This window comes from Cyprinodon tularosa, unplaced genomic scaffold, assembly GCF_016077235.1.
Source record: "Cyprinodon tularosa strain WSP-4 unplaced genomic scaffold, ASM1607723v1 ctg478, whole genome shotgun sequence".
Classification (NCBI taxonomy): domain Eukaryota; kingdom Metazoa; phylum Chordata; class Actinopteri; order Cyprinodontiformes; family Cyprinodontidae; genus Cyprinodon; species Cyprinodon tularosa.
The window spans coordinates 347,980-362,100 of record NW_024039205.1 but is presented as its reverse complement, the minus strand read 5'-3'; the positions used below and the strand labels follow the sequence as shown (position 1 = coordinate 362,100).

The 14,121-nt window shown below is 44.3% G+C and overlaps 1 protein-coding gene across 1 annotated transcript; it reads left to right on the top strand.

Annotated features, from left to right (window-relative positions):
* The first annotated feature begins 1,246 nt into the window (after positions 1-1,246).
* Positions 1,247-12,124, top strand: lsm4 (LSM4 homolog, U6 small nuclear RNA and mRNA degradation associated). The gene is made up of 5 exons (XM_038301920.1): positions 1,247-1,387; positions 1,759-1,800; positions 2,094-2,192; positions 3,762-3,942; positions 11,379-12,124. The coding sequence occupies exons 1-5, from the start codon at positions 1,385-1,387 to the stop codon at positions 11,483-11,485; spliced, it is 432 nt and encodes a 143-aa protein (XP_038157848.1). The 5' UTR covers positions 1,247-1,384; the 3' UTR covers positions 11,486-12,124.
* The last annotated feature ends 1,997 nt before the right edge of the window (positions 12,125-14,121 follow it).

Sequence of the window (14,121 nt, the reverse complement as noted above, 5' to 3'; positions counted from 1 at the left end):
ACACTGAAGGGAAATGTTGATGAGTGCACTAAACAGGTAACGGAACATATACTAAATGCTGCAGTTGTTTCAAAAGCAACAATTAAGGTGTGAGTGTGTGTGTGTGTGTGAATGGGTGAATGACTGAAAGTAGTGTTAAGCGCTTTGGTCAAGTCTCCTGACTTGAAAAAGCGCTATATAAGTACAGGCCATTTACCATTTACCAAGGAAAGAAAAAAATTGTGCCATGGTGGAATGAAGATTGTAGAAGACTGATTAAAGAACGAAATAAAGCCTTTGAAATGTTACTGACAAATTTGATAGAAGAAAATCTAAAATATAAGAAGAAAAGGGTGGAAGCTTGTAAGACAATCAAAGAGGCTAAGATGGAAACATGGAGATAGCTCTTCCATAGAGCACAAATTAAAGTTATGGTGGAGGAGGTTCTTTTTCCTGGTGGATCATCTAAATAAGTGGTCCTCCGAATTGTCAATCATTCTGGTGAGATGTTTACGTAAGTGCTGTCCTATGTGCTTGTCCCCATTTTCACTGGTGTTACTGGTGTTGAGTCTGACATAGTGGAAAAATTGCAAATTCTTTTGGAAAGTAAGCTTGAGCGATACAAACAGCAACTTTTAAAAACAGTGTGCATGAGGAGAAATGGGCTCATGTATGCTCTTGCACACAGTCAATAGACGTTTCCTCTCGGGAGCGGTAAACAAAGGATGAAGGAAAGGTGGCAAAAACAATGGGAAGAAGAAAGGAAAGGAAGATGGTTTTATAGGATTCAACGGAAAGTCGGAGGAATTAGGATAGTAGAAGGAAGCAGAAGAGAGGAAACAGTTATTTCAGGACTTAGATTTCTGCATACAGGATTTAATAATACACTATTCAAAATAGGGAAACATGTGTCAGGCAAATGTGAAGTTTGTGGACAAGATGAAACAGTAGAACAAGTAGTGATGCATTGTAAGAAGTATAAAGAAGAAAGAATTTGGTTAGAGACCTAAATAAGGAGAAAGTTTGATTGGATTTGATATATATTCTGCAGAAAAAGTAAAAAAAAATGTTATCAATATTTATTTCAATATTTAAAAATAACAGGAATAATTAGGAGGATTCAGTATTTTTAAAGTAATATTATAGATACAGATATATAGATAAATAAATGTGTCTTTATGAATAGGGCCATTCTGACTCCCCACCAGTTGGTGGCAGTAATGCGCACCGAAAAGTTGTTTGCCAACCGCCATCAAACGCGACAAGAAAAGACAGTAGGGGGCGGTATGCACATGTCAGTTGCTTGCAATTCGCCAATCAAAGGAAAGAAGAAGAAGAATTGCAGGTGCTAAAATCGTGTTGTACTAAGCAAGAGACAGAAAAAATATAACGCCAATCAACCATCATGGTGAGTAAACAACAAAGAGGTTTGAATGGTGGCTTGCTTTGATTATTTAAAAAGTAAAGCTTCAGTTCAGTTCGTAGTAACCGTCTTTTCTGGTGTGTAAATCAGTAAATTGTTGAGACGGCAGCTAGCCTATATTAGCATCTTAAGCTAAGTTTGGTTTTCGTTAAGCGGAGAAGCGGGTTTTCTGTTAAAGAGCTGTCTGCAATTTTATAAATATTAAGTGTAGTTCTATAAAGTTTATATTTCAGATTTATTTGTAATATGTATTTTACACGAGTCTCTAGGCATTAATGGAAAAACCCGTTCTCTGTGTTTTAAGCAGCAGACACATATAATATTCTTAATTGTATCTTTTTTTCCTTTTTCATCAGCTTCCGTTGTCTCTGTTGAAAACTGCTCAGAATCATCCCATGGTAATTAGATACAGTGCAGCAATACCTCTGCAGCATTTAATGATTATCCATAAATGTACATCTTTGGCTGTGAAAAACCAATGGATTGGGCTGTTTCTATGGAGTATAAGACAAACTTCACTTAATTATCAGCCCTTTTTGTAATCATATTAACTATATTTTGTGTTCTGAGGATTGAATATTCACATGATGATGTTATTAATGAAAGTCAGCAGTGTCTTCAGCTGACTTTCATTCGGTTTGTGTTATTTGCAAGACAGATCTGGGTAAATTCTCTTTCTTTTATGTTCTAGTTGGTAGAGCTTAAGAATGGGGAAACCTACAACGGTCACCTGGTGAGCTGTGACAACTGGATGAATATAAACCTGAGAGAAGTCATCTGCACGTCCAGGGTAAAGCAATGTGTCATAAACATATAATTTATGTAGATAAGAGAACAGGACTATAGTTATGTTCACACTCGCATAAGCAATCGTAGTAAACTGATGATTTCTATCCAGAAACTGTTATTTTAAATGGTAAATGCCCTGTACGTGTATATCGTTTTTTTTCAAGTCAGAGGACTTGACCAATAACCCGCCATAGGAATTGCCTTTACTGAAGGCTGGGCCTTATCAAAACTCCTTGCATATGATTGGATAAGCCACTTGTCTGTCATCTTTATTGACGTGCTATTTCAACCACTCACACCGAAGCTAACCCGTGACGCTGTGAGAGAAGGAGCCATTTGGTAGATCAAGCTCTTGCCAAATCCGGTCGGGAGAAGGGCGAAAACATCGTTTCCACCAACAAAAGCCTTCAAAGCCTTTCTCTGATGTTCTTTTAATTAAACAATATCAGATAGATTGGACAACACAGAAGAAATAGCAGCATCAATTCTAACGCTTGCTTCCTCAATGCGAGCTGCCATTGTTGTTGGAATCTCACGGTCGCTTCTCCACTCCAAGACACACCCACCCTGCGTCCTGATTGGACAGACCATAAATTCGGTTGGGGAAATCACTTTCAATGAGCGGGTTCCCAGATGTATGTGAGTGGAGCTAGGCGGAGCGAGACATGCATCTGGCTGTTGTCAGGTTACTTGACCAACGCGCTCAACACTGCATCCAGTCAGTCACCCAATCACACACACTCACACTGATGGTTGCAAGTTACATTGTAGCCACAGCTGCACTGTGAGAAGTGAGACAGCTGTACACTTTGGCCACCAGTACCTCTGACCATTAGTTTTAATCCAAACACTATCATTTGATCAAGGAAATTTACACATGTAAACATAGAGAAAGCACTGCATCCGTGGCAATCAGTGCCCTGATGTCTAAAATAAGAACGGTTAGGTTTTTACAAGTTGATTCTTAAATTTTAGAGGTTGTTAAGTTTGTCTGGACTCACTGCTTTTTGATATGTTTAAGTCTACACTACTACCTGACCATGACATCGTTTTTTTTTTTTTTTAGTGTTTGCTTAAAGATCAATATAGTTAGGGAAATGTTAACCCTTAAAGAGATGTATAAAGCCGATTTCAGTATTTTGACATTGACGTCTTAAAAAAAAAATCCAGCTATTATTTGGTGCAGGACTGGTACATGACATTCTTTCAGTAGAACAGCTGTTGTATGCAACTTTGTTTTATTTTATTCACATTTTAACTTTTAAGAAACTGCCTGTATCTTTGTAAAATCTTAAGTCTGTAAACAGAAACAGAAAAAAATCTTTGAACCCACTTAAACCTATTTCAAAATACCAAACAAAGTTCCTCTATAAAGGCTTGAAAAAAAGAAACTTACTTATCTTGTTTTCATCTTCATGTCTCCAACTTCCAAATGTTTTCAGGATTACTGAGCTTTGTCTCTTTCTCATAGTCATTGTCGACTATAGTCTTGATATAGAACACAGAATTTCTTTGTGATGGATAGTTTGTGGTTGAGAAATAAAGGAAGACTCTTATTTCCCTCTCACAGGATGGAGACAAGTTCTGGAGGATGCCTGAGTGCTACATCAGAGGCAGCACTATCAAGTACCTCCGAATCCCTGATGAGATCATCGATATGGTGAAGGAGGAGGTGATGTCAAAGGGGCGCGGGCGTGGAGGGTCCCAGCAGAATAAACAGCAGGGCAAAGGAAGAGGAGGACCTGGCCGAGGTGAAAAGAAGCTCTTTTTCTTGATTGTTTTCTAATCCCTAAATATACAGCTTGAACCTTTTTTATTGAAAAATGCTCTGTCCTCTTTTTGATGCTGATACTGAATACACTGCAGCTGTGGTGCAGGTGCCATGTAGAACCTAAATCATTTAAATCAATGTGTATGCTCACATCAGCCTTGGTTGTAGTGCTGATCTGGTAACAGAGGTTGTGTTGCTCAATGAAAAGATTTAGAAAGTTTGACCTGTCACTGCTGCGACGTCTGCATCAAGGTCCTCATGGATTTTGCTAACCAAATAAGAAAAGCCCGGCCATAGATGGTAAGGGTTAACTAGTCCATTGTAAACAAAACATTCATCCATGCATTTTCTTCTGCTTCATACGTAGGGCTGGGTATTGTTCAAAAATTTTAGGTTCCGGTACCAATACCGGTACCTTCACTTTGATACCGGTTCCTGAACAATACTTTTTTCTATACCAGTTTTATAATATCAATTGGAAGAAAAAGAAGATTACACAACATAAAAAAGTACAAATCTTGAGTTTTATTTTAAGCTCTGATTTTTCCATTTACATTTTTCCTCTTACATAAAAAAAAAAAAAATCAGTGTCTAATATTCACTGTTACATTGTGAGGACCTTTTTACTTAGCAGTTTTCCTTTAGAAAAATTACCATGTCTGACAAACAAGCCCGTTGAATGGGATCCTACTGACAGCGCTGGTATGTGGGGGTCTGAGCGGGTCTGAGCGGCTCCGACAGAAATATTGTAAGGCAGGTTGAGGGTTGAGGGTTGTCGAAGGGGGAGGGTGTGCTGGCACCGTCTATCTCCTGGAGGGGGGGTGGAGTGTGCCGGACACCCCCTCTTGGTACTCCCAGTTTTAATTGCATCTGAGAGCAACACGCAACAACACCACATTCGAGCGGGCGCAGTGAGGATCGGGGTCTTCTCACACCCCTGTTCTCCGGCTGCCGCCTGGAGTCTGGGGCCTGGAGGAAGAGCGGGCCACCTGGTCCGTGGTTTTGGCTGGGGCTGGCTGCGGGGCCTAGGTGGCCTGCTGGTGGCGGGGCTGTCACCTCTGCTCTCCCCAAAGAAGGTTGGATGGAGGGGCATGAAGTGCCTGGTTGAAGGTTTTTTTTTTCTTTTCGGGGGGGGGGGCGGTTCTGGTTGGGTGGCCGGCGCGGGATGGGTGGGCCCCGGTCCCGGGGGGGGCTCTTGCGGGGGGTGGTCCGGTCCGTGTGCGGGGTGGGGGGCCGGGCTTGAAGCAGGAAAGAGATGGGTTGGTGTGGCGGTGTCGCCGCTCCCCTCCCCTCACATCCGGATTTTAGGTTCACTTATGGGGTCATCCGATAGTCCCGGGACCGACCACCGGTGTCACCGGGTTTTTGGTCCTGGTATTATTGGATGTGAGTGTTATGTGTGAATGTGTGTCTGCATTATTTTCTTTATTTATTATTATTATTATTTTATTCAAATTTTTTTTTTTTTTTTTTTTTTTTTTTTTTTTTTTCCTGTGGTACGAGTGGGGGCACTAGGGAGGGAAGGCATGATTGAGATGGTGTGTTTTTTTTTTTTTCTTTCCCAGGTTGGGGTCTCAACCGCACCCTCTCCCAAATACATCTCAAGTCTCCGCTAAGTGCGGAGCCCATTCCCCCCGTCCTGCTCTCCCTCCGCTGGCTGGCGTCGGGGCTCACCGGTGCACTGTTGGAGCTGGGGGTGGATGCCCGGGGGACTGCTGGCTCATTCCTGGCGGCCTCTCCGCTGGCCCCGGCCGGCCGGGGCTTTGCTGGGGCTCCTGTCTGGGGGTGGGGTGCCCTTGGGGCCTCGGATCCCTGGGGCCTGGGACTGGATCCGCTTCGGGGTGGGGCTGGGTGTTGTTCGGGGATTTTCGGGGTCGGTGCCGGTGCCTTCGCTACGATGCCGGTTCCTGGGCGGTGTTTCTTTCCTATGCCGGTTCTGTGGTATCGGTTCGGGGAGGGGGGGAGATGCGCGGCATGGTGGGGTGCGGGTCTTGGGTCCTGTTTTGGGCTCCGGTTTTTCCGCTCGCACTTCTCCTCTTGCCTATTTATTTTAATTGTAATTATTAATTAATTTATTTATTTACCTATTTATTTGTTATTTTTATTTTTTTTTATTTTTTTTTTTTTTTTTCTCTTCCTCGGTGGGGGGGAGCGGTTGCGGGCGGGTCGGTGTCTGGTGTCCGCTGTCGCATTGTGGGGGCCCCTTTTTTTTTTTTTTTTTTTTTTTTTTCTCTTTTTTTCTTTGGGGGGTTTGGCATGTCTGTTTTCTCGGGGGGCAGGCGGGCCTGCTGGGTGGGGGTCCTGCTGGCGGCGCGCCGCTGGTGTGTGGGGGTCCGGGCGGCTCCGGCGGGGGTAGTGTTGGGGGGCCGGTCTGGGCGGGCTGGCTGCGCTGGCTGGGTATTCGGGTGGGTTTTCCCTCCTGGAGGCATGGCGGGGCTGCTCTGTTCCCACTGATCGCGGCGGGTGGGGCTGCGGGGCGGGTGTGGGCCTGGGGTGGCTATGACCGGCGCGTGGTGGGGGGCCGGGGCGGCGGAGCTGCTCTGGCCGCGTGTCGGGGCCTGGTGCGGGCTGCGGGGGGGGTGGCGGACGTGGCTGGGCTGCTTTGGCATCGTCCGGTGGGGGGGCGGCGCGGTTCGCTCCGCTCTGGCTTTGTGCTGCCCCTCGGGCTGCTGGGGGGGGTGGTTGCGCCGGCTGCGGTCTGCTCCTCTTGCGGTTTTGCGCCGGGCGGCTTTTCTGCTCTCGGGCTGATTCTGTGCGCGGTGTGTTTCGTTGCGCGCTGTTGGCATCGGTCTTGGTGGGGTGGGGCTGCGCTTTTGGCCGGGGGGGCGTTTTGGGGGGGGTCCCGCGGCGCTCGTGGCCGGTTCGCGGCGGATGCGCATGGGGCGGGGGCCGTCTTAGTGTTTTCCTGGGTGGTGCGGTCGCGGTGGGTGTTGCGGCCGGTCGCCGGGGCTTGGTGCTGGGGGGCGGGGCGTGTTTCGGTGCTCTGTGGGGCTGGGGCGTTTCGGTCGGCGCCGTGGGGGGGCTGGTGTTCGGCGCCCGGCCCTACTTCGGGGTGGCCGGCTGCCGGCGGGGCCCGCGGACTCGTCCCCGCGGCTCCCCGGGGCGCCGGCATGGCGGTGGCTGGGGGGCTTCCTCGTGGCTGTCTCTCCTCCTGCCTTGGTGGGGTCTGATTTCCGGGGCTGGCCCCGCCTTGGTGCCTTCGCTTCTGGGGTCCCCTTGGGCGCCTGGGGCTTTGGGTCTCCCGGCGCTGGACTCAGTGCTCTGGGGGGTGTGCCTCTCCGGCTCTCCACAACCACTATTGAGCATTTTTTTCTATGGTTAAAACTTTACATGCACAAGTTCACCCTCACAAACAACTACAGGTGCTAGGCTTCAGGTACTTAGAGATTCACTTCCAAACAGAAACCCCACATTCATATCTTCAGGTAACACAGAGTACATGTCAGACTTAATAATATTACTTTAGTGATAGTTTCAAGGTGTTTGCTTTATTGTATATCTCGTACCATGTTTTTTGGTTGTGCTGTTCTTTTTTCTTTTTTTTTTTTTTCTCCATCTCATTACAGGTGTTGAAGCAGACTGAAAATGTTTTGTCATTGTCTCCTTCCTATCTCCTCTTTCTTTCATCTTTTGTCCTGTTTTTTTCTTTTTCTTTTTCCTTCTTCTTCTTCTGTTTTTCTGCTCTACTTACATTGCAGTGTCCATATGAACTGTAAAACTCCCTGCATAATTATAATAAAGCAATTTATATACATGAAACAAGTGGAGCGGTATGGCAATTGCGATACCGCTACACTTGTGAAAGTAAAATCTGTTGGGCTCCTTTTGGCATCAAGACAATTATTCTTATTGCCACCTTGCCAGACAGGACACTGAAAAAAAAAAAAAAAAAAAAAAAAAAAAAAAGAAATATTGTAAGGCAGGATGAACTGACTGCACTGATTACGTTTTCAGGTGGATTTTCCCACTTAAAAACATAATAAAACTACTTTATTCCCACTGATCACAGCAAATATAGCTGCAAGGCAAATAAAGGATAGAGTAGCTCCGCCCAACGTGCGTCAGAGCCACTTTTCGACCGCGCAGCCAGAGCAGCAAAGCTTCTTCAGCTGCGCGTCAGAAGCTGGTACAAGCAGCAAAAAAGGAAGCAGCAGACGTGATTTTGCAGCTCCTGCTGCTCCAGTTTGAAAGGAGCATGATTCACTCCGCTCTGGCTTTGCTCTGCCCACGTGCTGCTGAGAGGAGGATGGTCGCGCCGGTCCGCTCTTCTTGCAGTCAAACACCGAGCAACTTTCTGCTCTTAAATTGTTTCCGTGCACGATGTATTGCATTGCGCACTATTAGCATCAGTGTTAATAAAGTGAAGCCACACTTTTGACCTGGGGGGCATTTTAAAGGGGTTCCACGACGCTTGCAACCAGTTCACAACAGATACACATGAACCCTGGCTGTAGGCGTGACCACCTGTGTATTTTTCCTGGATGACGCAATCACGTTAAGTGTTACAGCCAATCACCGAAACTTGGTAACGAAAAACCAAGGCATGTTTCGATACTCTGTAGAAACGAAGCATTTCGGTCAGTACCATAAAAGAACCGAAGTTCGGTACCTAGCCCTATTCATACGGGATTGGGTCGTGGAGGCAGCATTCTCAGCATACATGCCCAGACTTCCCAATCCACACACACCTCCCCTAGCTGCTCTACGGGACCCTGAGGCGACACCAGGCCAGCACAGAGACATGATCCCTCCAGCGTGTCCTGGTCTTCCACGAGGCCTCCTCCCATCAGGGCATGCCTGAACACCTCCCGAGGGAGGTGACCAGGAGTCATCAAGAGTAGATGCCTGAGCCACCTCAGCTGGCTCCTTTTGATGTGGAGGAGCAACGACTCTATGAGCTCCTCCCCGGGTAACTGAGCTCCTCACCTGATCTTGAATGGTAAACCCAGCCATCATGCGAAGGATACTGCTTTCGACTGCTTGTATTGTGATATTGTCTGTTCGGTTATTACCCAGATCTCATGGCCTTACGTGAGGGTGGGAACGTGGATTGATCAGTAAGTTGAGAGCTTTGCCCCTGACTCAGCTTCCTCTTCACCACAACAATCCGTGACTGCATCACTGCCGACGCCGCACCGATCTGTCTATCGATCTCAGGTTCCATCCACCCCTCACACATGAAGAAAACCCCAAGATACTTGAACTCCTCCACTTGAGACAAGGACAAAAAACAAAACAGAAAAAAAATTATTTTTTTTGAACAGATAAAAAGTTTTTGCCCTAAAACTCACAGAAAGTGCTTGAACCCATGTTAATATTTTTTCTCTCAAGTGCTATTTTTGCAGCCTGAGCTGTAGCTGGACCAACCTGGTTGCAGCGATCAGTGCTACTGACTTTTATGCAGCATGTCCGCAATGCAGTTGCACTGCGGCCACACTGTAGATTTTGTGAGAGCAGCCCGATAATGGATTCCTTTTACCGTATTTTCACGACTATAAGGCGCACTTAAACGTCTTTTTTTTTCCTCAAAATGTGCAGTGCGCCCTTTGGTGCGGTGCGCCTTATGTGTGTTGTAACTGCGACTTTTGAGACCACCTCATTGAGGAGATGATGAAAGAGTGGCTGGATGTAAGGAGACCAGGTGTTTTTTTTCCACTCATCACCATCGCTGTTAATCTGTGACTCCATGCGTGCCCATCTCACAGCTGATGTGAAAAACATGGGGAAACAAATTAACGCTGTGCTCGCTGTTCAACCGCTCAACATCGGTGTGAACCGTACCCAGCAGGTGCAGCAGAAGCAGCAAGTTTACATGCAAAGTCAATGGTTGACGCGCGTATAGGTGCAGCAAAAGGTCCCGCAGCGCGTTTTGAGCAGCAGGAGCGTTTAAGCATCTGCCAACGCGCTGCTGCTGCTCGAGATGGAAAAATTTAAGTTTTGCTGCTGGACGCGCCTCATCAACCAATCAGAGAAGCTGATCTGGGAGCTGACAGCGAGACAGACACAGCGCTCTGATGACATGATATTAAGGCAAATGAAAAAGGCTGGATGGATGAGGAGATGATGAAAGCGCAGCTGAGGCAGGTGTATGTGAGGAGAACAGGTGTTTTTTTCCACGCATCACCATCGCTGTTAATCTGTGACTCCATGCGTGCCCATCTCACAGCTGATGAGAAAAACATGGTGAATCAAATGGATGCTGTGCTCACCGTTATCCCGGGAGGTCTGACAAAGGAACTTCAACCGCTCGACATCGGTGTGAAGCGGCCGTTCAAAGTAAGGCTGCGAGCGGCGTGGGAGCGATGGATGACAGATGGAGACCACAGTTTCAGGATAAGTGGAAGGCAGCGCCGGGCAAGTTACGCCACTGTTTGCGGATGGATTGTAGATGCTTGGACTAACGTGTTTGCTGGCTCTGTTGTTCAAGCTTTCGCAAAAGCCGGCATTATTTCTGAGGAGCCGCGCTGCACGGAAAGTGACTCTGACAGCGAAGAAGGGGAAATTGGCATGTCTGATTTAGCACAGCTGTTTAATTCAGAAACAGAGGATGATGACTTTGATGGGTTTGATTAATACTTTGTAATAAATGCATGAATAAAGCACAATCATACTCAGCTTTGCTCCCGCTGTATTTTTCTCCCTGAAAACTTAATTCAACAGCAGCCTCTGGGCGGGTCTCCTCCTCTTCACCGCGGTGGCTGGCAGGTGTTTTTTCATCTAAATAATCTAAATCTTGCAGCTATATTTGCTGTGATCAGTGGGAATAAAGTAGTTTTAATATGTTTTTAAGTGAGAAAGTCCACCTGAAAACTTAATAATTGCAGTCAGTTCATCCAGATTATCTAATTCTGTCGGAGGCGCTCAGACCCCCACATACCAGCGGTGCGCCGACAGTAGAAATCCTTTCATCAGCAGCCTCTAGGCCGGGTAGCCTCCAGGTTCACCGCGGCTGCTGGCAGGTGTTTTTCATCTAAATAATTTAAACTGCAGGCACCAGGATACCGGTAATAAAAGCAAACATATTCCGTCGGCAGGTTTCAGGATTTTAAGTTAATTTAGGAGCGATCACAGCGCTGTGTCATCTGCGATGTGTCTGTCTCACGGCCAGCACCCAGGTTTGATTAATACTTTGTAATAAATACATGAATAAAGCACAGTCACACTCAGTTTTGCCCCCGCTGTATTTTTAAATACGCAGTAGAGGTATTTAAAGGTAGTAGAGGACATGTACCTGTATATAAAAAACGCGCCCTATAGTCCGGTGCGCCTTATGTGTGTGTTAAATACAGAAATGGGACACATAACTGAGACTGCGCCTTTTAGTACGGTGCGCCTTATGGTCGTGAAAATACGGTACTCCTTGTCAACCCAGAATTTTAACAAGTGTTATCTTTTTGTCTGCCGTCCCTTCTGCAGGTGTGTTTGGAGGCCGTGGCAGAGGGATGTCTGGGCCTGGACGGGGTCAACAGCAGCCATCTGATAAGAAACCAGGAAAACCACAGGGAATGAAGAACCAACACTGACAAACAGTCCTGCACTTATGCCAACATGCTGTTAACTGAGTGATCCCTGCTTCAAACAGGAGGATACAATTAACCTTTTGCTGTTTGATTTTGGTTTGATGTTGTAGAAAATGGGTCTGCAAGAAATGCTGTGCACAATTTTTTTTCTCTTCTTTTAATTATGAGTCAGCAATTTTTAACACGGTGTTGGCAACCTTATCTTTTTCCATTTATATCAAAGTACAGATCAATCTGTTCCTATCTTGTAACAACTTAGTTTTGGCTTTTTTTATGATATTTTTTTCTCAGATAGTTTTAAAAAAGTACAAAGCAGCCAGTCCCAAAATCTGTTGTATGAGTATTTCCTCACATTTTTTTATGTCTTTAGTTGGAACATTTTCCCTTTGCAATTGATATGATGACAGCAGTTAAAATAGCAGAATTTAAGCTGTAAGGGTTCAGCTAAATACTTTTTTTTTTTTTTTTTTTTTTTAAACATTCACATAATGATGCATGGTAAAATTGTTTTGTTTTTTTAAGAAAAGGATTTTCAATTCTTCAGATGGAAAAAATCTTACTTTTGTTCTGATTTTGTAACAAAATGCATCATTTTAATTTATGTTCGGAACATGAAAATTAAAAAAAACTTTTGTGATAGTGCTTTTGTTTCCTGAAAATATCTTTGTTTTGGGGGATTTTTGTGTCCATCAATTTCAGAGCAATTGCAAATCTGTGGTATTCTTGCATCTAAGTAGTTCTTCAAACCCAACATTGTTTTTTTGTTTTTTTTAATAGAGCAATTTTAATTCCTCTAAAAGGAAAATGAAAGAAAAACAATAATAAAATTCCAATAGTATTTTTTTAATAAAGAAATCTGAAGTTTTTACTTTAAATATGGAAATAAAAGGTAGCAGGGTCGATTATAGAATTTATTTTAAAAATATTCTTTTACAATGAAGTTGAATATGTCTTAAGAGTAAACACTTTTTTTTTCTTGTTCTTCATGAAAAAAAAAACTTAAAATGAAAAAGGTGAAAACAAATAAATTTAATTAAATTCAGTAATTTAAATTATATAATTTAATTTGCCGCCAGGCTGCTCAGTGGCGCAGTGGGTAGTACTGCTGCCTTTGCTGCAAGAAGATCGGATTCGATTTCCTTCCCGGCTCTTTCTGCATGGAGTTTGCATGTTCTCCCTGAGCATGCGTGGGTTCTCTCTGGTTACTCCAGCTTCCTCCCACAGTCCAAAAACATGACTGCTAGGTTAATTGGTTTCTCTAAATCGTCCTTAGGTGTCAGTGTGTGTGTGAATGGTTGTTTATCCTGTTTCTCTCTGTGTTGCCCTGCAGTATACTAGCGACCTTTCTGGGGTGTATTTTTTCAGCTTATTTATATAGCGCCAATTCACAACACATAATCTCAAGGCAATTCACAAGTTTTCTATCTAAGGAAAGCCAGTTGATTGCATCAACTCATTGACTCGAACGCAATCCCTCACACTAAGCATGCTTGTAGCGACAGTGGAGAGGAAAAACTCCCTTTTAACTGGAAGAAACCTCCAGCAGAACCAGGCTCAGTGTGAGCGGCCATCTGCTGAGGCCCACTGGGGTTCAAGGAGACAGAAGCAGAGATACAAAAAGCAGCTGTAAAAGGCAGTCCCGGTCCAAGAAACACACAGCCAGGCAGACGAGCTCTGAGCCAACTCCCATGTCAGAGGATTAGGAGAGCACATCCAGCCAGTCACAGTCAGAGAAACAGGACTAAACTACAAAACAGGCCGATCTCCAACATCTATAAACAAAGGTGTTGATGGCAGCAGCAGGTGTACCCCGCCTCTCGCCTGTAGACAGATGGAGATTGGCACCAGCAGCCCTCGTGACCCCGCTTGGGATAGGTGTGAAAGAAAATGAATGGATGGATGGATAATTTGCAGCCTCCTGTGCAGAGCAATTCTGGAAATGTCATAATTCCAGAAAACATGCCATAACAGGACAAGCACAAGCGTATCCTGTAATCCTTTCTTTGTTTTTCATAAAGGCTAAAGTTATTGTAATAGATAAATGACTTTATTAACAAACAGAAAAACTTTCAGGTTAAAGGATAACATGGAAACCAACTAATGTAATTTAAGGATAGTGTATTAAATAACCAGAAGAGCAAAAAAAAAAAAAAAAAAACACTTCAATTAACAAATACATTTCAAAGAGTGTTTTTCTCCAAGAAGTTTCAATTCAATTGTGAACCTGTGAACGTATTTAGTTTAGTTTCAGTTACTTTCAGTATAATTTTGAAACCTGAAAGCAAAGGGTCAAATATAAGACATAAACAAACACTATTATAGTCCAATCATTAGTCAACAGAAACGTTCATAAAATCTTGATGGAAAATAAATCAATAAACAATTATATGCATTGTGTTTAGTTGGGTTAAGGTTACACTTTAATTATAGCAACGCTACTGTTTTTTCTCATTAAGTTATTCACACATCGTAAAGGTAACATGCATTTGTGTTATTTTATGAAGCATTACTACTTACAATTCACCTATCAACCCATCACAAGTTTATTCAACATTATCGCCAAATTGAAATAAAAACGTTTAATACCACAGTAACATTAAATATACACTTACTTTACTTAATCTCGCAATAAAGAGCAG

Excerpts from the sequence above, each read along its gene's own strand:
- lsm4 (XM_038301920.1), top strand. Across the intron at positions 1,801-2,093 it reads CTGCTCAGAATCATCCCATG|TTGGTAGAGCTTAAGAATGG; the intron begins GTAATTAGATAC and ends TTTATGTTCTAG. Across the intron at positions 3,943-11,378 it reads AAGAGGAGGACCTGGCCGAG|GTGTGTTTGGAGGCCGTGGC; the intron begins GTGAAAAGAAGC and ends TCCCTTCTGCAG.